General features: G+C 37.7%; 1 protein-coding gene across 4 annotated transcripts in view; it reads left to right on the plus strand.

Annotated features, from left to right (window-relative positions):
- Positions 1-27,060, plus strand: part of RYR2 (ryanodine receptor 2) — a 678,741-nt gene that overhangs the window by 164,541 nt on the left and 487,140 nt on the right. For all 4 annotated transcript variants that reach the window (XM_046653495.1, XM_046653496.1, XM_046653497.1 and 1 more), the window contains exon 2: positions 10,502-10,621. In XM_046653495.1, the coding sequence (XP_046509451.1) occupies positions 10,502-10,621 (120 nt within the window). The remainder of the gene's footprint in view (positions 1-10,501; positions 10,622-27,060) is intronic.

Consider the following 27,060-nt stretch of genomic DNA (forward strand, 5'->3'; position numbering starts at 1 on the left):
TGAAATGTCCTCTAATTCCCTCTACCAAAAAATCAAAAACAAAAAAACAGGGCTGGAGATCGGCTTATACAGTAAAAGTGTGAAAGGTACACTTGATTTTTCTCTTTGGATTTGTGCAGGAGAGGGATTCTCTTCTCTCCTTTTGTGTTTTTCCACAGAACCATAAAACGTGAGTGCCAGCAGAGCCCTCGAAGGATATTGGGTTCATTTGCTGGTGAGGAACTGAGGACTGGACAGTCATACTGTAGTCCAAATGGGATCATGTCATTGCGAAGAAAAATCTTACTAAGAAGAACAGATTTTTCCCAAAGCTGCTGTGGTGTCCATTCACTGGTCCCTCCCATGCCTCGGCGGGCTTTCACATGCCCTCTCGTACTGCATGCGTGAGAGATTATGAGTCTTTACTGTTCGCTTCAGCGCCTTTAGTTTTACTGCAAAGCGTATGTTTTTGGGGCAGGAGTCCCTAACTAGTCACTTATGGAATCTGGTATACTTCAATAGAATCTGATGTCATGGTTCATCTCTTTTTCCAAGACTTGTGACCATTTTTGCTGATGTCCAAGTCTGCTTGGATCCTTGAGGTTGCCACATCTGCGCCTGTATCACATACTAGGCCCCACAGAAGAAGGCTCTTCCGGCACATGTTGACTTTAGCCTCAGTTCTGAAGTGCTCACCGCAACCCATGCCTTGCAGTTGAATGCCTTGGTGAGCAATCTGATTGCTGTTTCTGTTATTCTTCTTGCCTCTTCCGCTGAATTTGATGGTTAGCACCATTTTCTTATTCATGATTTTGGTGCCATTATGAGCATTCTTACACATGCTTTCTTGTACAAATAAATGAGATTTTCTTTAGTGAATTTATGTAGAAATGGAACTGCCAGTTGCAGGGCATGTGCATTTTCAACTTCAATGTCAAATTGTTTTCTAAAGTGTTTTTTAACAATTTACTCACCATCAGCAGTGTATAACAGTTTCCATTTTTTCCCATTCTTGCCAACACTTGGTATTGTTGGGGTTTTTTTCTTTTTTGCCAGTCTGGAGAGTATAAAATAAATTTTATTTTGCTTTTAGTCTCTATTTCTCTAATTACTAATACCTATATTTCTCTAATTACTGATACTCTAATTACTAATAACCTCTTTTCATATGATAATTCACCATTTGTATTTCTTGTACTGTGAAATGCTATTTATATCTTTTGCCTATTTTTCCGCTTTTTCAATGATTTTTATAAATTCTTTATGTCTTCATTTGTCTATTATATGAATTTCAAATATCTTCTCATAGTTTTTGGTTTGTCATTTTACTTTACAGTGGCTCTTATTGAACAGAGCTTCTTAATTTTATGATGTTGAAGTTATCAATCTTTTCTTTTGTATTCTTTGTGTCTTGCTTGAAAATCCTTTCTTATTATAAGCTCATACTGATATTCACCCATATTTTCTTCTGAAAGTCTTAGAATTTGCCTTTCACAATTTAACTTAAATCTTAGGGTCGATTTTTTGTACATATGGTATAGGAATCTAATTTTATTCATTTATTAATAAATTATGTATTTGTTTATCTGTGTTTTCATTCATTCTTGTCATGTGCTTTTGTATTTTAACACTTACATAATAGTTAAGATGCATTATTTTGTATTCTACATTTTTAGTTGCATTCAGAGTTGTTTTCTGATTGACCTAAGTATTTGTCAATATGTTTAGTGCTGCATAGATGACAGAAGCTGTCTAACTGACGAACAAAGAGAGATTATTAAAGGAAAAAAGGCCCATTTTCATTCAGCATAATGTTCATGGTTCTGTCAAGACAAATAGCAACATATTACGGTTTTCAACAACTTTTACGGCATACATAGTCACAAGTACAAATTTATTGAGGAGCGTGTATCTTAATTAATTATTACTTGTTACCAAATTCCACACTCAACATTTATCGGAATACTGTATCTCTATTCCACATCTTTTCAATAATTCATCATTCAGCAAAAGTCTGAATTATTTGCAGAACTGGGTGCTGAAGGGTTCTTTGCAGAGTGTCTTCCTGGTAGTTTTCTGATGTGAGCTCCAGCTGTAGCTTCTCCACCTTGGTGTTAGGATCGGTGTCTCCTCAGATGAGCTCTTGAATGTTGACTAAGGAATGAGTGATCGTTGAAGATATCCTTCATTCCTAACACTGAGATTGTTTTATACAGTGTCAATCCACGTGTCTTATAAGTATTGTTCTCTGAGAAATGGGTTTCAGATGTTTACTTCATTGAAGTGCTTGTCTAGCAGGAATTATCTGGTACTCTCCCAGAGGGTTCTACCTCCTGGTAAAGGCTTTCTTGCCTTAAAGATTATAACCATTCAGAGTTTTCTTGTGCACACCGAGGCCAGAGCTTGCTGAAGGTCCACCATGGGTGATTACAGAGCTAGGCCTGCCCTCTGATGCAAATTTGCTCATGTTTTTGATTTATCAGTGAGGGCCTTTACACACTGATTACAGACAGAAAATTTCTCAACCATATGAATTCTTTAGTGTGTAAAGGGTAGCCTGCTGGCTGAAATCTTTCCCGTAATCGTATAATTCATATAGTTTTTCTGAACCCTGTGTGGATTCTCTGGTGTCAACGTAGGTGTGTGCTCTGGCTGAAGGCTCTTCCATATTCATTGCATTAATAGGGTTTCTCTCCAGTGCAAAGTGTCTGATGTTGTCTAAGGACAGAGTATGCATTCAAAGCTTTTCCATGGAAATGACATGCTTATGTTATTTTACTGGGGTGAATTTGCTCATGTACCTTAAGGGATGAATGATGACTGAAGGCTCTTCTACAGAGAGCACAGTCACATAGTGTCTCCCCCATGTTGGTTTTCAGTGTGCGCATAAAGGTTAAAGCCGTGCTTGAAGGCTCTTCTGCATTCATTCCATTTATAGGGTTTCTCTCTAGTGTGACAATTTTTTTTCCAGTTGCACAACTGCAATTTATTAAACGATATTTTTCTGGTTTTTTTTCGTATAATTTGTCAGCAAATCCTGTCAACTTCTACTTTCAAAATGTGTTTAAATTGCTGTGTCTTTAGTAGGTTCTTAATAAACATAGGCGGGCTGTGCTTTGCGTGGTTCTGACGTGCACAATTTCAGTTAGCGTAGTTTAGTTAGATGACGTAAGCACCCCAACATAATGTTCAGATTTCATTTACGATGGTATATTAACTGAACAATTGCATAAAGTCCAAACTTCGCTGTTGGCTCTTCAGTCTGTGAATCGCTGTCATGTACCAGCTGCACATTGTGATCAGTGACCAATCACATCACTTCTTTCAGAGTCTGTGCTGGTTGGTCCCTGCACCTCTCTTCTTCATTTCGCAGCCAGACAGCAAGTGTATAGTTGTGTTGCCTCCTTGTCTCCCTGTGATCAAGGCACGGGACATTTTACAAAAATGGATAAATGGGCATTGGCTAACAGAGATGAAAGTGCAGTAAAGAAACCAAAAGTGGTAATCCTGGAAATGAAATTCCCATTGAACATAAATGGAGTTGGAGAAGCAATATCTGAGTGTGGGAGTGTGGACACGGCTGCCGCTTGAGAAACTGTCGATATGCAGCCCGAGACACTGGCTTCCCAGAGTGAAGATGGGCTTATTGACGTAAATGAGGAAAATGGTTGTGACACAAAGGATGAAGACGTCCCATGGGAAGTGACACTGGCAAAAAAATTCACATTAAAGGAACTCTCAGAGACATTTCATAACATTGAAAATGTTGGAAAATGATCCAAATGTAGAAGAAGTGTGACAATTCTCCAAGGCATGGAAGAAATGCACATTCCACATGGAAAGTTATGTAATGAGAAGCCGAAAGCAGGCAAGTGCTGTTGAAGTGGCTCTTGATAAATGTTTTACGAAGAAATAAAATACTTTAATTCTCGTTGTTTCTAATGTTTTAAAGTATAGCATAATAAACAAATATTAATTTTACTATTTTTCATTTCTCTATACTTTTATAACTGATACAAGGAAAGATTTTAATGTTTGGACAGAATGTTTTAAAGGTCACAGAACAATCATAAACAATTTTCCCAAAGATTGCTTTGTGTGGTCATTTTTATGGTCCTGTACTAACGTGCAAACCGAGCGCTGCCTGTGTCTTTTCAGTGAATAAATATAGACTCAGTGCAGGACCAAAAATATGGGCTTCTTTTCTTTGAATTGTCTCAACTCCTTTGCTCTGATAACTACATATTCACTGTAAGAAAAATAAATAATATTTCTCTATATGTTTTATTTGGCCACAGGCCAGGAAAGTCGGATGCAATGATGGAATAAATGAGATAAATTTGTGACCTCCTGTCGCAGTTCCTGGATCATAGTAGGCACTCGATAAATGCAAAATATATGCAGAATCTGATCACTTCTCTCACCTCCACTGCTGCCACCCTTGTCTGAGTCACCGTGACATCCCCTGAATGGTTGAGTAACGCCCTTTAGGTCCCCCTGCCTCTTCCATGCCTCCCTGCAGCCTGCACTTGGTACATGACACAGTGGCTGCCCATTCCCTCCGTAAAAACCGAAGATCTTACCCTGGGCTCAAGGCCTTTCGTGATCTGGCCCCATTATCTCCAGCCTCGTCTCCCATCATCTTCCCCCTGGCCTACTCCACTCCAGCTTCAATGACATTTTCCCTCTTCTGGAATGTGCTAAATGTTCTTCTGCCTTAGGGACTTCCGCTGGCCTTCCCTCTGCCTGGAATACTCCTCCTGCAGATCCTCATCTGGCTAGTTCCCCTTCCCTGTTTCAAGTCTTTGCTCAGAAGTCATCCCCTCAATGAGGCCTGACAGGTCTAATCCTAATTTCAACCTTCCCCCCCGCAGCAGCGTTCCTAATCCCCCTTATACTGTTTCATTTTTTTTTTCATAGAACTTTAAACCTCTAACAATTTATAAATTTAGTGTGTATTTATTTATTGTCTCTCTTCCTCTGCCAGAATATAAGCCTAATGAGTTCAGGGATCTTTGAATTATTCAGTGATTTATCTCAAGTGCTTCGAACGTTTCCTAGCTCATATTATGTCCTCAGTAAATATTTAAGTGATAAATGAATGTTTGAAAGAAGCTGTTGATGTTGCTGCTTGATAATTATTTTCCATGTTATACTATTCCAGTAGTTTTGGCAGCATTTGTTATAGAAATCATGTCTTATTTACTCATTACAAAATTACCTGGAATACAGTATTACATTGCCGGCTTCTCCCCTCCTGAAGAATAGATCTCTGTTCTGAAGAGGTGTAAGGTCACAGGAAGAATACAAGAATGTTTAACAAAAGGAATTCAGTCCAACATATATTTATGGAGCAGTTACTATGTGCAGTGGACTAAATTGGATGGTGATATTATTGCCTCAGGTTTTAACTAAAGTGTTTATTTTGACTGGACACCTGGTTTCCGTGGAGTTTAATCTGACCTGCTTGACAGATAGCCAGAGGCTGCAATGCGTATGGTGAACTTTTTGAGTTGGAGCTAACCATGGAGAAATTGTCAGGACATAACTGAGGGGAGGACAAGTTACAGAAAGTCTGAACCTGGATAAACATCTTGAAAGACAAGGGTAGTAAGAATCTAAGGAAAGTACCTGGAGCGATGTGAGGGATTTTTTAATGACTGGGATTATTAGGAGCATTTCTTGACTTTTCAAGAGTACAATTTGTTTGATTTGCTTAGATTGTATATGGAAAGAGTTGTAATCTAAGTTTTATTATGTTTATGTGGAAATAGAGGGAAAATTAGGGACTGGGTTGCTTTTTTTCCAGTGATCTGATTGAATTTTATATTGATGCTACAGATACTTATGATACATTAAAATTTGTCATAGACTTAACAGACAGGGTCGATAACTTCCTCCAGTATTGTCCTATTTCCTGGCGTCATGTAACCATGAAATTACTTAGTGGGATCGTGCAATACTAGCTTTAATTGGAAGTTAAAAAGGATCTTACCTTGGCAATTCTAAAAAGCAACTCCATTTGTCAGCATGGCAGCACATATTTATGAGCAATCATAAAGTGGGTTATGATAAGTAATCATTTTATTGAGACTGTTTGATTTGCCAGGCACAGTGTTAGACACTGTAATAGTTACATAAATGAATGCATAATGACAACTGAGGAAACAGAAGGGGGGATTATAGTGCTTTAGGAGCATAAAACCAAGGAACTGACCTAGCCTGATGGGTCAGGGAAGGCTTGTCATTGGAAAGGATGCTTTGGTTGAGACTTGAATAAGGCTTAACTAGAGGAGGGAGAAAGAGTTTAATAGCATGTGCAGAAGTCCTGTAGGAACATAGGAATGAAGTTTGTTTGGAGGAAATGTTGGGCTGGCACCAGACCATTCTTTTGGTCTTTTTCCTCAGAACAAAGGGAAGCCATTGAGCGATTTGAAGCCAGGAAACAGTATAGTCAGATTGATGGTGTGACCTCAAGGTGAAGCACCAATGGAAGGGGGTTTTGCAGTGTGGAAAACTATTCAGTGGGTTTTGAAGATGTCTGAACGAGAGAGGATGATAGCCAGGGGGGTGAGAAACTGATGGATTTGAAAGGTATTGGAGTAGAAGCCGTAGGACTTGGTGGCTGTAAACTAGGTATCACTCTTACTTAAGCACTGCCATTTATCTAATTGTTCATGAGATTTCTTCTAAAAGATTCTTTCTTTATAATTTATTATTTTGTTTAGGATTTGTATAAAGAAAGATTAGGTAATTTTGTTTCTTCAAGTTTGTGTTATAAAATAGGGAATGGTGTAGGGGCTGGTCCTGTGGCCGAGTGGTTAAGTTTGCGCACTTCGCTGCAGGCGGCCCAGTGTTTCGTTGGTTCGAATCCTGGGCGCGGACATGGCACTGCTCATCGAACCACGCTGAGGCAGTGTCCCACATGCCACAACTAGAAGGACCCACAATGAAGAATATACAACTATGTACTGGGGGGGCTTTGGGGAGAAAAATGAAAAAATAAAATCTTTAAAAAAAAAAAATAGGGAATGGTGTAGATTCAAGTGCTTCCTGGAGCAGCAAAATCCTAGTATCTTAGGATCATAGTAGTCATTCATGGTTAATTAACAGACTTTGAAATTTTAAAAAATAATAGAACATAAGCAGAATTCACCTTTGTAGCATTTTGGTTATGGAATATGATTTTTTGTGAGTTGAATCAAAATTTGTTGCCCTAGGTATTAGGTGCTAGGTACTAGAATATAAGACATAGGAACTGAAAAGCAAAATATACCAAAAGGTGAATATTTAAGGGTGATTTTTTATGGGCTAAGGCAGGAAGAATGGTGGTCCTTGTGTGCACTCAAGTGCAGAGGTACACCAGTGGCATATGTGACCAAAATGTGAAGGCAAGAAATGAGAGGTGGGAGTGTGGGCCTCAGGGCCAGGGTAGCAAAGACTAACTCAGAAGAGGCTTTTTGGCCCAAGAAGACATACTTTAACGAATCCTTACTGTTCTGTAACCTGAGCAGTGTTAACTCTCTGGATGCCGTCAGTACTAGGCAGTGTTTAGTTTTTCTTCTTGGAATAGGAAATAGATTCCGTGTGTGTGTGTGTGTGTGTGAGAACCTGTATCCTTATGCACACATACGTTGTGTATAACCAGATTTACTCCACATGGGTTATAATCAATAAAAAATAAAGCTATTTATCAAAACTTATCAAATCCATAGTCAGTAGGCTCTCAAACCACAGTGGTTCTGGGGACAAACTGTACTTTCAGATGAATAATGAGTTAATTAAAGGGAACTGACAGGTGTTTGTGAACTGGTGTTTGGTCTGTCAATGCTCAGTATATTTTACTTTCTGTCACAAAGGAACCCTTTGCTTGCTGGAATGTAAAATAAAACCAGCTCCCAGATAAACTGAAAAAAGCCTGTAAGTATGTCAGGCTGGGTTCTGTCATTCAAAGTTGAATTGTGATTGAAAGTTGTAGCTGTAGCCTCTTCCTTGGAGGTGTAGCAGAGCTCTCTTGAACTTAATGTTGCTTCTTGGCCAGGCGCTCCGTCACGCAATGCTGAAGGGAAACTTTGTACAAATGAGTTGGTTTTATAAATTTAATAGAGTAGTTCAATATATTATTTGTTTGTTCCTTTCTGTTATATGGTTGGTGTGTACCACATATTAATGAGCAGCTCCATATGTGCTCTCATTTCTGGCTCTGTCCAGAGTACACAGACTTCTTGTAATATTCTGCTGCTATTCATTGCTCCAAATTCTTATAAAAGACTGCTCACATCTTTCTTGGAATCCATATCCTTTTTGGGACCTATTCAGGATCCTAGCTCCTGAGAGCGTGGCCCTCATACTTGAGCACTTGTTAAAGATGCAGAATCAGTCCCATCCAAGACCCGCAGAATCAGAATCTGCATTTTAGCAAGACCTCCGGGTTCTAGGACGTGTGTTGAAGACCGAGAAGGACTTCTCTGGATAAACGTGGTGAAACTCAGTTAAACCTCCAGAAGCAGTATGGGGCCGGGGACTTTTTCCATTCAGGCAAATTAGGTTAAATGGTCGGCTCCTGGAAATATGTATGTTCAGCCCTCTGTGAGTAAAAAGTTATCTTGAGCCTCATCCTCGTCATCTATATATGTGTGGGTAATCTTGATATTACAGAGATCGTGTGAGCATTAAATAAGTAAGGCCAGGACTGGCACACACTATACTTTTGGTAAATATAGTGTGCCTTCTCCTCTTTTGGGGCTTATTGGTAGCACTGTTATTCTCACCTGGCCCATACCCTGCTGTATTCTTACTCTCTTTCCCAAGCTGTCTTTAATTAGTACATTAAAGCAATTATTTATTAAATGGTATTTAGATAGCCTCCAGCATCCAAAGGAGCCTGTCTTACCCAGGAGTGAAGTTTACGTGCTAGACTGAGTTTCATAGGGTAAGTGAGACAATACAGGAAAGGGTTGTGGGCATTGTAAGGCACTGAGCACGTCAGCACAATTCTGTTCTTTGTTATTACACTACACATTTGGAAAACGGAATATATCTTTGATCTTACAGATTATATAAGCAACAAAAATGCTCCCTTATTTTTTATTATAGCCACGCTAAGCATAAATTAATATTCAGATACACTCATTATATGAAAATAATACTATTTTCTTAGCAAATGACTTTTTAAATGTAACAATTGAATGTTCACTGGAAATTAATGAGCACCTGTGGGGATAGCTGGGAGGTGATTATTAAGAGAGTGGACTTGGCCTGTGACTGATGCTATAAGCCAGCTATTAAGTATTGCTGCTACCATATAAGAAATAAACAAATGCATAGCATTATAGAGTTTTAAATGCAAATTAGCGTTGCACTTTTCCAATTTATATAGCTTATTCTTCAGGCTAACCAAAAAGGCTTGTTTTTGGCTTCTGAATATTTATTCCGTCTCTTCAGCTCCACTCTGCCGTTCTGCTGTGGTGAAGGTCTTCCAGGATACACTTGTATGTTCCTGATTAACAGAGTCAATGAACATATTTGTTCTTTTGCTACTCTGTTAAGTGTCCTGTTTTTTGAGATTGAAATGTCAAAATATAAATGGTTAGATTCTTTGGGAATTTGCCACTTAGAACCTCTTAAAAGTCAGATACTTTGTTGAAAAAAATGATAATATCTGCAGTTTATTGTCTGTTTAGTAGTGCCTTTTGCATGTCAGTCACTGAGTAAGATTCTTTATCTCACTTATCTCATCATTTTGGAGGTTCAACACTTTGCCTAAGATCACTGGCCCTGTGCGTGGCAGAGCTGGGCGGGAATCTCAGCTGCTGCTCCTTCTAGAGTCCAAGCTTCTTGCAGTACTCCTGCTGCCTATATTGAGTCACCCCATTTATGATCTTTTCCCTTGTATGTTTTTTCCTGTAATCCTGCTTAATTAATTGATTGAAATTGAATTTCAGATGACTGAACTAACAAATGATCTCTCTGTACATTTTTAAGCAATCCAGGATCATTTCAAATGCGATCAAGTAGACAATGTGTGGTTGAACTAAGATGATTTTTCTGGTCGATTTGAACCCAGAAGTTCTGTTATTGACCTGTTCTTCTGTGTTAGTTTGGGAACGACATGTACACCTGCTATTAGCATCTGTTCTGTTCTTGGTGATATTTGATGTCCTAGGAAGATGTCAGAAAATTTCTTGTTAATTTTGATGTTTCAAACAGTGTGTAAGAGTGCTAACATGGAAAGCCTATGTTTTACGGTTCTCCATACGGCTTGCCTCTGGGATCAGTATTGATAGTGAGAAGACTGTCGATTGCCTTGAATGGCGATAACCGCCCCCTCGTCCCCCCACCCAGTTACCTTTTTTGCAAGTAAAACTGCTCTAGGAATTGATTCTGTGGCTTTTCCTGGACAGCCATTCTTACATTTTTCTCTAATTTTTAAAATGCGCTAAAACAATATTCTTCTAAGTCTGATTTAGACTGTGTAGTCATGTGAAATCTCACTTTCCCCTCTTTCCCTCTGCCTTTGCAGGATGATGAAGTGGTCCTGCAGTGTACTGCCACCGTCCACAAAGAGCAGCAGAAACTATGTTTGGCAGCAGAAGGGTTTGGCAACAGACTTTGTTTCTTGGAGTCCACTTCAAATTCCAAGGTGGGATAAAGCCTTTTGAGGCTATTCGAATATTTGGGTTTACTAGAGGGCTGGGAGTTATTTATGGGCACCCTACTGTTTTCTGTGGAACACATATACTAAAGGGGATATGAAAAATATTTTCACTATTCATTAAGCAGATTTTTAATTGAGCCCCTACTCTGCAAATAACTCAGATACGATTGTTGACAAGAATAGACAAAGTCCTTGCCCCTGTGGTATTTGTATTCTAGTGGAAAAGTCAACAGTAAATGAGTGAGATAATTTCAGAGCTGATAAGGGCTATGAAGAAAAGCACAGCAATAAGATAGAGAGTGATGAGGCAAGGACTCATCCTTTCACAAAGAGTGTGTGGAGGGAAGGCCTTTTTTGAGGTGGTGACATTTGAGCAGACTAGAATGAATTGAGAAAGTGAGCAGTACTAAGTTCTTTAACATTCCAGAAAGAGGAACCAGGTAATGTAACGGCCGCTAGCTAGCAGTGTGCTTGCAGAGTGTTTAAGGAACAGCCAGGAGGCCACTCCAGCTGTGGGACCATGAATGAAGGGACTAATGGTGGGAGATGAGGTTTCAAAGGGACCAGGTCATGGAGGACCTTCCAGACCATGGTTGGGAATTGAGGTTTCTTCTTAGTATGAAGGGAAGCCATTGGAGCAAGTGACTTTAGCGATTTGATTTAGATATTTGAAAGATTGTTTTGGCTCTTGTATGGATTAGAGGATGTTGAGAGAGCCATAGGAGAAGCAGGGAGGCTGGTTGGAAAGTACCTGCAGAAGTCTGGGTGGGAACTCATGGTTCTTCAGACTAGAAGGAATAGTGGTGGGAAAATGTGGTAGGATTGGGAATACGCTTTGAGCACTTGCAGGATGTGCTGATAGATCAAACTGTGTAGGATAAAGGAAAGAGAGGAAATGAAGATGTCTTTGGGGTTAGGAAATCACCTAGAAAACAGTCAATGTAATAATCTTTTGTGTAGCACTTTTTAGTTTACAGAGTCCCTTGACATGCATGATCTCATTTAATTGTCACCGTAAGACTATGGATAGTTATTGCTGTCATATTCATCGTGCAGATGAAGAAATGGACAGCTAAATGGAGATGAAGAATGGAGAAGCCAGGTACCAGACCTGAAATGCTTCATGTGATTTGAAGCAACCGTGTTAGCCGTGGCTTTTCACTTAGACCTTGGTCTTTTGGCTTCAAATCCCTGATTCTTTCCTTTATACCACAGTACCTCTTTGCTTATCCTGTGAAATAATATTGAACACTGTATGCATATGATTGATTTATTATAGTATAATGCCAAGTAACATAATTAATATTGTAATAGTGCATGGCAAAACATTATGCATTTTATAGCCCTGTTTAAATTTATTTTTAATTTGACAAGTGTTTATGAAGCATTCTCTTTGTACAAGTTACTGTGATAGGGGTCAGTTGTGAAAAATATTCTTAAAAAGAAAATATTAATCATTTTAGTATTTGGCACTTTCCCGGTGGTTTCTGATATTCTGTAGTGGCTAGAAGCAGGCAGGCTATTTAGTGAGCTGGGTTTTGATTTTCCACATTATACTGAGCACTGTACTAGCTGTGGTCCTCTTGATCTCTTCATGTAAGAGCTGGTTTCCAGTACTACAAACGAGTTCTCCCAGTTCTGTAGTAGGTATGTCAGGTAGCCATGGAGGCACTGAGATAGGGCTAGGCATCCATTTAAACTGGTTAATACCCAGCAGATATACTAGACTATGTGGTTGTTACTGATGACCTACTGATCTGAGCATTTTAACCATTTTTGTTGCTGTCATGCTATCTTATTCTTTTCTGGTTTATCTGAAAATTTGCTTGTAGGATGAGATATTGAGATTGTTTTTCAAACATAATAAAATAGCAATTGAAGTCTAATAAATCAATCTGAACTGTTTACGTTTTTAAGTTCTTACAATGTAAATGCTGTCTTTTCTTTCCCTCACTTAGATTACTTGAAGACCCTGCACTATGTCAGGTTTTTTTTCAGATCTCCATTTGCGTTTGTCCTCCCTGACTTGTACACTCATGCACCACATAACAATGTTTCAGTCGACAACGGGCTGCACATATGACGGTGGTCCCATAAGCTTAGTACCACCTAGCCTAGGAGTGTAGTAAGACTGTGTTATCCAGGTTTGTGTAAGTGCACTCTATGGCGTTCACACAAGGACAAAAATCATCTAACGACACATTTCTCAGAACTTATCCCCATTGTTAAGTGACATGTGACTGCTTATCCCACCTGTACTTTTCTGCCTGCTGAAATGCTGCTTGTCCTTCAGAGCCTGTCACAAATAGTCCCTCTCCTGGGCTGCTTTTTTCCAAATGTTCTGAATTCTCCTCTTTGTGCTTCTCAAGTGCTTTGTTTATACTTCTATTATATTGCCAGTTGGGCTTAATTCTGCATAATATCTGTGCCGCCTTCTCTTCCTAAATACATATGTATGTGTGCTCTCAGATACATACACCAGCTTCTGAATTCCCTAAGGACCAGAGCAGCTCTCATTTATTTTCTTACTTCATCCTACCAAGCACAGTGCCTTGAAATAGTAAGTGATTCATAAAATTTAGTGGATTATTAAGTTTGAAAGGGAACTACTAGTCTTAGGCCAATTATATTTTTTATGAGATAGACTTTTAATTTTCTATAATAACAAAGAGTCAGAACTCTAAATCTCAGTTCATGTTTAAATTATGTAAGCCTGGGTACAGATGTGTTTCATGCAGATATATCTGGATTTGAATTTCATTGGCAGAAAATGGGAGATGGCCTTTTTTCCCCCTCAAATTGGTGTTTCCTGAATTTATTATAAAGGTAGGGAGAACAAAATTATTGTTGGCAGTGAGTAGTCACTCTATAAATTATATATGTGTTCTTGGGAGTGATCCCAGAAGTATATTAAGCTCCAGAAGTCTTTTAATCAAAGGCAGGACTGACTTTTTCAGAGGTCTGTTTCATGCTCCTAGGCTATCAATTCAGGCTGATGTCTACCTTAACGAGAATGGTTCACAATTTTAGCATAGATTTTCTGGCAGAAAATATAAACATTAAATCTGAAGATATGTTTCAATTAGTTATTTGTAATCGTGGATATTTACTCTGCACTCTTTATATGAGTGACTTTTCACTTTTGTTTCCATATTTTAGAATTGATAAGTTGGGTTTTTGCTCTTAGGAACTAGTCACTTTCAGATAGACCCACCTTGTTATGATTAAAAGTTTAAGGAGAAATGAGAATTATCAGGGAGGCATAGTCTTTGATCTCTTTGAATCTCCACATAAAAACAGATAGAGCTATGAAGATGAAAAACCTCAAACCCATAGACAATATTATATCTAAAACAAACCAGATGACAAGTTATCCCCACGTGTGGTATCAGTAAATGTACAGGAGGAAGTGGAGGAAAGGCAACATGATTTCTGTTTTCTCTGAAAATCAGTAGCAAATACTCGCTGGAAAGCATGGTGGGCCAATGTGAAAACAGCAGCCAAAAACTAGGAGGGAGCAAAGGAACCACGGTCAGGATGGATATTTCTGGAGCTACCTTGGCCTGTGGACTTTGGAAACTAACCTGGTAAAGCTTCCTTCTAGACAAAGCCTTGCTCTGAGGGGAAATTGTTGGGAATGAAGTTCAGATGAGCAGGGGTGATAGGGGCCAAGGATAGGGAAGAACCAGGCAAAGTGGAGGAGGGAAACAGAGCCAATGCATCTCATAAAATAAAAGGCTGTGTGTTGAACACTGGGTGAAAACAGCAGAACGAGTTGCTTTAGAGCCATGAAGCTACAAAAGCTACATTGAGCCACCCTCCTTCCCCAAGGGTGCAAGAAACCTCATCTCCATTTTTATCTGTTGATCTGGTGTGCCTTTATTGCCTGTAGACATAATTCTGCTCCTTATTTCTCTCTCTCTCTCTTTACTATACACTATATAACAATTATATATAATCAGGTATAATTTATATATAAACATGTATAATTTATATGTAATATATTAGTGAAATAATCTAATTCATATAATCATTTATAATTGTCCTTTATATGTATAATTTATATATATGTAATTTTATACGTCAAAGGGAGAGAATAAGAAACAGAATAATATTTATAGGTAATACAGGTCCACGAGACTCACGTCTGTTACCTAGTGTTTCAAAATGAACTAAAAGAAATTCGGGAAATGAGAGGTACTATGAAAGAATGCCGTAATTATAAACTCAGAAATAAGGTGAGTAGAGAAGAGAAAGATTTGAGAAGAAAGATAACAGGAGAGAATTGTAAATAAAAGACTAATTTTAGAAATGGAGACTGAACAAGAAAGAACACCAGAGCATATCAACCCATAGGTAGTGCCTTCAGAATAATAGCAGATGGGGAAGCGAAAACCTGTACAAAAGACAAACGAAAGAAAGAAATCCAAAGGAGACGATGTAAGAGGTGAAAGGACATGAGAGACTTCTAGATTTCAGTCCAGCTTGTAAGAAGCTTGGAAGTTGCCTGTCCAACCTAGCAGGTAAAAAGTTGAACAAACTGAAAAATCAACAACCCCTCTAAGAATGGGGAAAGTTTATAAAAATTATAAACTTATAGGTATTGTCTGAAAGTAAAAGCTTATAACTTCAAGTTGGATGCTGGGAAAGAAGAGTGAAGGAAGTTATTAGCTATTTTTAATACTGCTTATAGAACAAATAGATTGTAACCAAAAAAAAAAAGAGACTTCAGGGTATTATTTAAAGCTATTAGTGTAAGGGTAGCCAATACTTCCTAAACAAAATAGATCTATATCTTTATCTTTTATGTAGATATTATATAAATATGAAAATGAGATTACAATATTATGCAAATAAAGTAGACTGCATGGTGAAGAGATAGATATATATAATCCATGGGTGATAATACACACATAGTGTTTTAAATAAAAGAAAAAATGCATTATAAAAAGTCAAATTTATATTCCTTTTAAACAAAAGTACATTTTTAACAATATAAGAGAATTGAGGCCAAAATACATTAATCATATAAATAATTACAAGTGGACTTGACTTACCTATTAAAATAAGAACTTAAAATTTTAAGGTTGACTAACAAAGCCAATAGTTTTAGTAACTGTGTATACCAAAAACAGAGATTCAGAAAGGAAAAATTAAAGGATGGACAATGGTATACGAAGAAGTACAAATAAAAGGAATGCGAGTATCTCAGTCTCATTATTTGACAAGGTCACTCAGACCACAAAACTTTAAGAGAGACAGAGACAAAGAAGGATATTTAGTACTGTTAAAGAGTATACTTGACAATGAAGATAAAGTAGTTGAATGTACCCTATAACAAAAGAACTTTCACAAACTGGAAACCGTAGGAGGTGCGAGGAGAAAAACATTAATGCTGGGAGACGTAACACTTCAACTGGAAGAAAATAAGTAACATGCTTAGGATAAAAGATCAGTGAAGGTGGACCTTGTAGAGCTGTGTCAAAATCTGAACTTCAGAAATAGAGCGTATGCATTTTTAAAAAGTTCACATACAACATTAAAGAATATAGACCATATTTTAGGCCATAAAGAAAACCTCAGTTAATTCCCAAGAATCGCACTAATACAAACATGGCTATAAAGAAATGGAATTAGGAGCTAATTTTCAAAAACGGAAGCCAGAAAAACCACAAAAGTCCCTTCTACTTGGATATTAAAAACACACTATTAAATAAATGTTGGGTCAAAGGAGAAATAAATAAAAATTGAAGAATTTCTTGAACACAGTGATAACGAATACATGATGTTTTAGAATATGTGGGATACAGCTAAAGGAAGTTACCATAGTATAATTTTTAGCATTCAATGCATATATTAATAAAAATGAAAAAAGAAAATAAATGAATTAAACAACAGATAAAAAGCTATAAAAAGAACAACAAAGTAAACACAGGGAAAGTGACAGGATGGAATTAATAAAGATGAAAAGGAAATTGATGAGTTAATTTAAAAATTGGTTCTTTGAAAAAAAAAATCAACAGGCAGACCAGTAGTTAATCAAGGAAAAGGGAGAAAGCACAAATAGTCTAATATTAGAAGTTACATAAGGGTAGGAGGGGGATAATGATCAAAACAGGAAATTAAATCATAAGGGACCATTTGCTCAATTATATGCAAGTGGATTTGCAAATCTTCACGAAATGAATCATTTTCTAGAAAAATTAAGCATACCACAGAAAGTCTAAACAGATTAATTGTCATAAAATAAATTAAGTAGTCAAAGAATTTCCTGACAAGAAATACATTAGGGTTGGATAACTTCTACTTATTTATGGTACTTAAATTATTCCAAAGCATAGCAAAAGAAGGAAAACTCCCAAATTTATTTCTTCAAGTAAGTATAACATAGCTTCCAAAATCATAAAAAATTATTTTGGAAAGCACAGATCAATTTCACTTATGAATATTGAAACCAAAGTCTGAAATAAAATATTTTTTAAAAAGAGACCAATGTTGCAGTAAAACATACATCATAACCAAGTCAGGTTTATTCCACAGATCCAAGAGTGTCTCAACACCAAAAAAATCCGTTAATATATTTCTGCGTATTAGTAGAGCTAAAGGGGAAAATGCTTTGAACATCTCTAAAAGTAGGAAGAAGTTACTTGATGAAGTTCAGAATCTATTTATGTTTCAAAAAAATGATAAAATAGGAATTGATGGATAGCTCCTTAACGTTATTTTACGGATAGACACACATTCATACTCACACACTTTGGTTCAAAATCAGCACCTTGTTTGTGGGGCCCACGAGGTCAGAATCAGGTACGTGTTAAGGAAGGGGATTCCCTGTCTCTCTGCTGTGCGTGTGTGGAGGTACAAGCCAGTGTGTTAGACATAGTGTCTTAAGTTTGGAAATGAAGGCGTAGTACTATCTCTAATTGCAGACGATTTGATTGTATATCTAAGAATTCCAAAAGACTCAATGGAAAAACTACTTCCAAAAATGGATTTAGGAGAGAATCCGTGAAATAGCTGGTTATAAAATCAGTGTATCAATAGCCTTCATATGGATAGATCAGGTAGAAGGCATATGGAAACATACACGTATATGGAATGATACAGGGCATATACGCAAACACACGTGTACATAGATAAATACAAACTCACGTTTACATTGAGTTAGAAAGGGGTCCAGTGACAGTGTTAGGGTATTCATTTGTCAATAGTTGTGAAATGGTCTCTCAAAAAAAGAAAATTCATTAAAAAAAAAGAATTCTGTTTAATGATTTTATTGCTACAAGCGTAGTTTTCTGGTGTTATTCTATGTAGACTCAGGACAGAGATAGTAAGAGGATCTTTAAGATCTGTTTCAGCCCAGCACTGCAGTAATTCTCTATTTCTAAGCCTCATCTACACCCACTGTATGTATGAAGCAACACTGTTGATTTCTATCACGCTTCGAAAAATGAAGTTGGGCCTGGTAGATAGAAGAATATCAAGAGCTCTTTCTGTTTCTTCCAATTTCTATGGCATCACTTTAATTAAAAGTATTTCTCCCTGGGACTAGCCTAGTGGCATGGTGGTTAACTTCACATGCTCTGCTTCAGCGGCTCAGGGTTCACAGGTTTGGATCCCAAGTGTGGACCTAGCACCGCTGGTCAAGCCACGCTGTGGCAGCATCCCACATAAAATAAAGGAAGACTGGCACAAATGTTAGCTCAGCGACAATCTTCCTCAAGCCAAAAGAGGAAGATTGGCAACAGATGTTAGCTCACAGCCAATCTTCCTTACAAAAAAAGAGGAAAAAAAACGTATTTCTTCCCATAATGGAACATGATAGAGCAATACTTTAATCTTCAGTGGCTTCTCATTTCAGGATATTATTCACCACCATAAATAATGCATTAGGATATTAATGATGCATGATAGTTGTGATATTTCAGATGAACCGCTCTTCTTATTTGAGTGAGAATTTTTGAATAATAAAAATGTCAGTATAAGATAAATGCTGGATGATATAAGAAAGATTCACTTTAAAAATAAAGTTTATGAAACATTTTAAACGAGATCCTTTTTTAAATGTTTCCTCTAAAAATTAATTGAAGTAATAAAACAATTATAGGAAAATAAATATTAACATTATTCACAGAATATTGTTTGTGCAAAAGGGAGGAAAAAGAAAGACCAAGGTGGCTGGAAAAGAACATAAATTATCAGTAGCCATATTTGTTTCTCAAAATCCTTGTGTCTTGGTTACATAATTATTTCTCTGCCAATATGTTAAAAGGAAAACAAAGTGGACAGTAGGTGTGGCAGAAAGGAAATATCCTAATGATGTATGAATATCCAGTATATAAAGAATAAATGATTGTATACTTTAAGTTCTGGTAGAACAGAAGAGTTATAAAAAAATGTCCACCAATCTTTGGCAGATTGTTATATTGGCCAGAATGGAACTGTTTGTTAAATTATAATTTATTTAAGTTGTGTGGAAGTAATTCTTCTTAGTGTTTTAAACATACATTGATGCTGCTACCCAGTTGGGAAAGGATAATGAGACAAAGATGACATCATTGAAATACATAAAGTAGAAAGCATTTTGTGGACTGCTTGAATAATATGGTGTTGATACATTGTCTTATTAGCTAAAGACTCATTCTTGGAATATGTATATATTTTTTAAAGATTTTATTTTTCCTTTTTTTCCCCAAAGCCCCCTCCTCCCCCCGGTACATAATTGTATATTTTTAGTTGTGGTTCCTTCTAGTTGTGGCATGTGGGATGCCGCCTCAGCATGGCTTGATGAGCGATGCCATGTCTGCACCCAGGATCCAAAGCGGTGAAACCCTGGGCCACCGAAGCAGAGCTTGTGAACTTAACCAGCTGGCCACAGGGCTGGCCCTGTCATTCTTGGAATATTTTAAAGAATTAAAATTATTCTCTTTGTAATGAAATATGAGCTTCTGATTTCCCATTAAGCTTCTTGAAATGAAATGAAAACTTAAGAAAACACTGAAATCTAAGACAAAAACTAATATAAGATCTGGGAGAGATATCTACTAATTAGAAGGCAAATGGAACCAATTGGAGAAAAACCTACCGGTTCACCTCTGACACACACAGTTTCACCTCAAATACTGCAGAAAGATTGGCAGACCCTTTAATCTGCCTAAGCCATCTGCCTCTGACCAAAGGGCTGTGCTAACAAACAAAGTGAACAGCAGTCTTTTGTCCCGTCCCACCATTCTATCACATCAATCGGATTCCCAGCAAATGGCGTGGGCATTGGTAGGCAGGAAGCTGGTGATGACCCCTGGCATTATGGACGCTTTAGTCCTCACAAATAAAGAACTAAGGGCATATGCAGTGATAGGAACAGCATTGGGGGAAGTATAGGCTAGGAATTGTGAATTTGATTTTACTGAAATAATAGAGAACGGAACCAAGAGTAGGGGAAGGAGCAGCTGCCAGTGTAGACGATCAGAGCTGAATTACGTGAATGCAGGTAAAAAACTGAAAACTGCAGTAGGGGCTTGCATCTTTCATTAGATCAGAGAGTATGATTTAACCATCCCTGGAGTGCACACACTGCAGCAAATGGTGATCTAACACAGGAGTGGGCACACTTTTTCTGCAAAGAGGCTAGCAGTAAATTCTTTAGGCTTTGTAGGTCATACTTTTGTTGTTACAAGTACTCACCTCTGACACTGTAGTGTGAAAACAGCCATAGGCAGTATGTAAACGAACCAGTGAGGTTGTATTCCAAAAAAACTGTTTTTGTGAACTTGAAAATTTGAATTTCATATGGTTTTTATGTGTCATAATATATTATTTATTCTTCAGGTGATTTTTGTCAACCATTAAAACATGTAAAAGCTACTCTGAGCACACGGAGTGTATAGAGACAGGCAGTGGGCCGGATTTGGCTCATGGGGGGTTGTATGTTTATCCGTGATAACATGGAAAATATTGTATTCCTAAAGGAGAAGGTAGAACAAATACAATAGGAGCAATAATCAAAGATATGATAGAAGAAAGTGTTCTACCTGTGGGTTAAATGTGCTCCCCCCATCCTGAAGTTGGGAAAGAGAATACTGCTGGCTGGAGGCCTTGGTGAAGTCTCATGGAGGTAGAGGCGTGGCATCTGAGCAAGACTCCTTGACAGATGGTTATCAATAAGTTAATGAATGTGTTGAGTATTTGAATGAATGAGAGAACAAATGAGTAAAATATGAATATAGATAAATGGAGTATAATGTGGAAGGAAGCATTTCATAAGGAGGACAAGGAATAAGGAGAACAAAAGGAATAGAGGAGAAGCATTTGTCTCTAGGAATCTCCAAGTATTCTCTTGGGGATGGGACAGGGCTTCAAATGCTATGTAACCAGCACAACTTTATTTGAAAGATAAAGAGAGCTACTGAAAGCTTTAGAACATTGCATTATTTCATGTTCTACCAATATCAAAAATAAACAAAGCCAGACACTAGTTAAAGTGGTAAGGACAGATTTTAATCAGTAATACACTGCTGCCTTAGGGAAGAGAGTCCAGCCTAAACTGAACTCAACTCCAATTTGTACAGAGGTGATTGGATGTTTCAAAGGGAGAATAAGAGGATAGGAAGGGGGGGGCAAGCGGGGGCTTAAGTAGTGTCAGGGAGGTGAAACTTACCAAGGGTTGATCAGATAAATACTGACAAGGCCAGCTGGGTCTGCAAGCTGACAGTTATTCAAGTCAGGATTCTCAGAGACAGAGGCCATATCCTTCCTGATGATTACATTCCAAAGCAATGGCTTCAGGTGCTTAAGAAAGATACTCAAATTGTAGGAGATATGTGTATCTCTCAAAGGAACAGAAGAAGGATTCACAGTTCTAAGGCTTTTTTAGTAAATGCTCTAAGAAAAGGTGGTTGGGGCCTGTTGTCTGGTGTTGGCTACAACAAACTGTAAATTCTCCTGGCAGCCTTGAGCTTTCTCAGGCAGGCTCTTTAAGGAAGGCTAGAGTCATCCTAGGGATGTGGCCTTGAACTGTTCGAAACTGTGTTAGTGGGGGCTGGCCCAGTGGCGTAGCAGTTAAGTTCACATGTTCTGCTTCACTGGCCTGGGGTTCGCTGGTTCGGATCTGGGGTGTGCACATGGCACCACTTGGCAAGCCATGCTGTGGTAGGCATCCCACATATAAAGCAGAGGAAGATGGGCACAATGTTAGCTCAAGGCCAGTCTTCCTCAGCAAAAAGAGGAGGATTGGCGGCAGATGTTAGCTCATGGCTAATCTTCCTCAAAAAACAAAAAAAAACAAAACCAAAACTATGTTAGGGCTGAAGTCTTTTGATGTCGGGGGGAGGGGGATGGCCAAAATCATTTGTGTTGAGCACCTGTAGTTTTTATAGACAAAGATTGAGACCTAGTCAAGAAGAGGGTTCAGAGGCACCTGGCTAGAGTTTGGTCAAGAGTGAATCCTTGTCACTACCTTCTGATTTGTATATTTAGACACAAATAAACCTCCCTGAGCTATAAACAGTCCAACCTGATTGGGTTTTCTGAAAGACGACATGCCTTTGAATGTTCTCTGTTCTCTCTCCTGGAAAACCCTTGCACAATTCTTCACCTGGACGACGCCTGCTCATCCTTTAGGCAGCTGTCGAATATGCCTGCCTTTGTCAGGGCCTCCTGCGTGCCCCTCCTTTCTGCAGAAGTAACTCTCTCTTTCTTTTGCTCGCACTCATTCTTTCTCCCTCCCTCCTTCTCTCCCTCTCTCTGTCAGGCAAAATGAATTCCTTCTTCTAATTACCTCTTGCTCCTAAATCACATGTCCCTTTATTTTACATTTACCTTTTGAAATGATTATGAAATAATGATCATGAAAGCACCTGCAGACAGAGACAGCGTCTCACTCATCGTGTATCTCAGGTACGTAATACAGTTTAGAAGGAAGTAGATGAGCAATAAATGTTGGTTCATTTTAACTGATTTTCCTTCTTTGAACCAATAAATTAATATTGATATATCTATTTTGACTGTTCACCAGTTCATTAAACTTTTTTTATTCTACTGTAACTTCCAAAGAATGCACATACGTTGTCGTCTTGCTTCAAGAAATTAATGTCTTTAATGTTACCAGAATAAATATTCGTGTTTGTGACTATAATAATGCTTAATCCTATATAGATTGATAATGGACTTGGTACAGTGCATTTTCAGTAATAATTTACTACTTCATGTAAAGGATGAATCTTCGTTAGCACGCTCATACATAATTTAAAGATTTATATGCTTTACTGAAAAATAATTTAAAAATATAATTATTGACAAGCTTGATACAGAATGAGATGCTAAGACTTTCTTGCCAGCATAACTCTATCTTGGCATAGAAATATTTTAATTTTACACATTGTTTTACAGTAAGTAATAAAGAACTTTAAATTATATTTCTATTTATTTTGTTTAAATTAAATGATAGGTCAGGCAGGATTATTTATAAAATGTTTAACATGCGTTTTGCTATTAAAATATCCTCTTTCTTGAAAAACTTAAAATCAAGCTCACACTGGAGAGAAAAGGAACCTTTATTTAATCAAATGTACCAGTGGATCAGTCAGTAATCATGGTAGATTCCGTAGTGTATCAAGAAGGGAAAGGCCACTATGAGTTGGGTAGTCAAGAAAGCTTTCAGAGCTGAGATGTATGTACTAGAGGTGGGTTCTAAAGTAGTTGTGGAGGTTGGACTGGTGAGCCATGTGTTCATGTCCTGTGCAAAAAGGGAAAAATAGTGGGCTATGATCTGAACTTAAAGATGGCCAAGAAGGGGCTAAAGATGAGCCCAAGCAGAGCACCAAGAAGAAGACAGTCTAGGTTAGAGTCAAAAAGGCCAAGAGAGGAGAACACTTTTGTTGGGAATCAAGTGATAAACAGTATCACTTGCAGCTGGGAGTCTGAGGGGGTGAGGAGTGGGAACTCAATTGGTTGTGTTCAGAATTCCTTTGGAGAACCTAGAATTGTTTCAGTGTTGTGCTGTGATTGAAAAATATGTTAGTCAAGTAGGTGGATAAGCACATGAAAAGATGACCAACATCATTAGTTATTAGGGCAATGCATATTAAAACCACAGTGAAATACCACTGCACACCCACTCAAATGGCTGGAAGATTCATAATACTAAGTGTTGACAATATCAAAAGCAGGAGCAACTCCTGCAATGCTGATGGCAATGCAAAATGTTACAGTCACTTTGGAAAGTATTTTGGCAATTTCTTGCAAAATTAAGCATGAACTTATGATACAATACACCAATCTACCCTTAGTTATTTATCCAAGAGTTATTTACCTATGTTTCTGCCCAATGTCTTGTACTCATATGTTTGGAGCAGATTTATTCATAATAGACTGAAACTAAAAACAACCCAAATTTCCATCAATTAATAAAGAGATACTATTTAGCAATGAAAAGAATGAACTATTCATCTGTGCAACAATGTAGGTGCAACTCAAAAACATTAAGTGATAGAAGCAAGACACTGAAGACTATGTACTGAATGATTCCATTCATGTGATATTGTAGAAAGACAAAGCCACAGTGACAAAAGGCAGATCAGCGGTTGGCAAGGGCTGGGGAACCGAGGTGGGAATTTACTGAAGAGACATGCAAACATTTTTATTCCATAAAATAGAAGGAAGTTTTCTATTTTGTGATTGTGGTGATGGTAATATGATTGCAGACAAGTATTAAAACACATTAAGTTGTATACTTATATAAGTGGTGAATTTTATTGCACTAAATTATATATAAATTAATTTTTTTGTTTTTGTTTTTTTTTCTTTTTCTTGAGGAAGATTAGCCCTGAGCTAAGTACTGCCAGTCCTCCTCTTTTTTCTGAGGAAGCCTGGCCCTGAGCAAACATCTGTGCCCATCTTCCTCTACTTTATATGTGGGATGCCTACCACAGCATGGCGTGCCAAGCAGCGCCATGTCAGCACCCGGGATCTGAACCGGCAAACCCTGGGCCGCTGAGAAGCGGAACGTGTGCACTTAACTGCTGTGCCACCGGGCCAGCCCCTACATAAATCTAATTTTTAAAAAATCTAAAACAATACAAACCACAGAGAAAAATAAAATTTGCTACGTAATAAATATTTGACTACATTAAAATTAAAGACTTCTGGATATCAACAAATACCATAAAAAAACAAGTCTTGGGTTGGGAGAAGATGTTTTTAAGATGTGCATATAAGCTGAAAAAAATGTTACTATCCAGAATATATTAAAAAAACTCCTAGCAATTAATAAGGAAGAAAGAAAATACAAAAATGTTCAAAAGCTTTGAAGAGTTAGTCCATAGAAAAGAAAACTCCAGTGGCTTACAAATATTTAAAAAGATGCTCAAGATTGTTAGTAATAAGGGATGTGCAAATTAAAGAGATGTTCTAATTCTTGTGCAGGGAATTGGAAAAAGTTGATAAGTTTGGCAATGTCAAATGGTGGCAAAGATATGGACCAGTGGAAATTTTCATACATTCCTGTTAGGAGTGTAAATTCATACACCACTTTGGAGAGCAATATGATATACCTAATAATGTTTAAATGGTAATCTCTGGGGCCTAGCAAATTCACTCCAAGAAATATACCTGGCCTAGACCAACTCTTGCATGTGGGCTCATGAAAATATGTATATTCATGTACATTTCAACATTTGTTTTTGTTTTAGTTTTTTCTGAGAAAGATTGGCCCTTAGCTAACATCTGTTGCCAATCTTCTTCTTTTTGCTTGAGGAAGATTGTGCCTGAGCTAACATCTGTGCCAGTCTTCCTCTATTTTGTATGTGGGATGCCGCCACAGCATGGCTTAATGAGCGGTGCATAGATCCATGCTCAGGATCTGAACCTGTGAACCCTGTACCACCAAAGTGGAGCATGGGAACTTAACCACTACACCACCAGGCCAGCCCCTCAATGTGTTTTGTAAAAGCCAAAACAAACAAAAGATCTCTATACACCTGTTAGACTAGCAAAATTCAAAATCATGACAACACCAAGTGTTGGCAAGGATATGGAGCAACAGGAACACTCGTTCATTGCTGTGGGAATGCAAGATGGTACAGCCGCTTTGGAGAACAGTTTGGCAGTTTCTTGCAAAACTAAACATTCTCTTACCATGTGATCCAGCAATTTTGCTCTGTGGTATTTAACCAAATGAATTGAAAATTTATATCTACACAAAAATATGCGCACTTACGTTTATAGCTGCTTTATTGATCATTACCAAACCTTGAAAGTGACCAAGATGTCCTTCAGCAGGTGAGTGGGTCAATAAACTGTGGTACATCCAGACAATGGAATATCATTTAGTGCTAAAAAGAAATGAGCCATCAAGCCATGAAAAGACGTGGATGTTACTGCCTTACATACATATTACTGAGTGAAAGAAGCCAATCTGAAAAGGCTAGTACTGTCCGACTCCAACTATTAGACATTCTGGAAAAGGCAAAACTACAGACAGTGAAAAGATCAGTGGTTACCAGCCATTAGGGAGAGAGAGGGATGAATAGCCAGAGTACAGAGGGTTTTTAGGGCAGTGAAACTATTGTGTATGATACTATAATGGTGGATACATGTCATTGTACGTTTGTCAAAACCCATAGAATGTGTAACACCAAGAGTGAACTCTAATGTAAACATTTGGGTGATAGTGAGGTGTCAGTGTAACTTCACCAGTTGTAACAAATGTACTACTCTGGTGTAGGGAGGCTGTGTGTCGGGGGGCGGGGGTGGGGATGGGAGGGCTATAAGGGAACTCTGTACTTTTCTGCCCCATTTCGCTTTGAACCTAAAACTTCTCTAAAAAATAAAGTCTATTTAGGAAACACACAAACACAAAAAATCTCTACATTTTATCGAGGGAAATTGATAATTAAATTGAAGCATATTCAAACAACGTTTATACTGCACACAGTGAAACTATAATCATACATATCAATAAGAATAAATCCTAAGAACATAATGTTGAGCAAAAATAAAAAATCAGATTGCAGATGGACATATACAGTATGATACCGTTTATATCATGTTACAATATGAACAATTCTGTGATTAATATTAGAATATAGACATATGTAGTAAAATTCTGAAAAAATGCCCGTGAATGATAAACACTAAATCAGCAGAGTGGTTACCACTTCTTCAGGGGAACAAGCAGAATGAAATCACGACTGGTACCTAGTTGGTTTCAACTGTGTAAGTAATAGTTTATTTTTTAGCTAGTTGTTGAAACATGGATGTTTATTATAGTACTTTTGTACTATTTTGTATTTCTGAAGTTCTCCACTAGAAAATAGCTTCTGGAAAATAAGATGCTCGATTGGTAGCCAGAACATTTTTTAAATAAGCAGTAAACGTTCCAGTAATTAATCTGGGAAATTTTGATGTTGTGAATAATAATTTTTTTC

The sequence above is a fragment of the Equus quagga genome, chromosome 2 (assembly GCF_021613505.1).
Source record: "Equus quagga isolate Etosha38 chromosome 2, UCLA_HA_Equagga_1.0, whole genome shotgun sequence".
Lineage (NCBI taxonomy): Eukaryota > Metazoa > Chordata > Mammalia > Perissodactyla > Equidae > Equus > Equus quagga.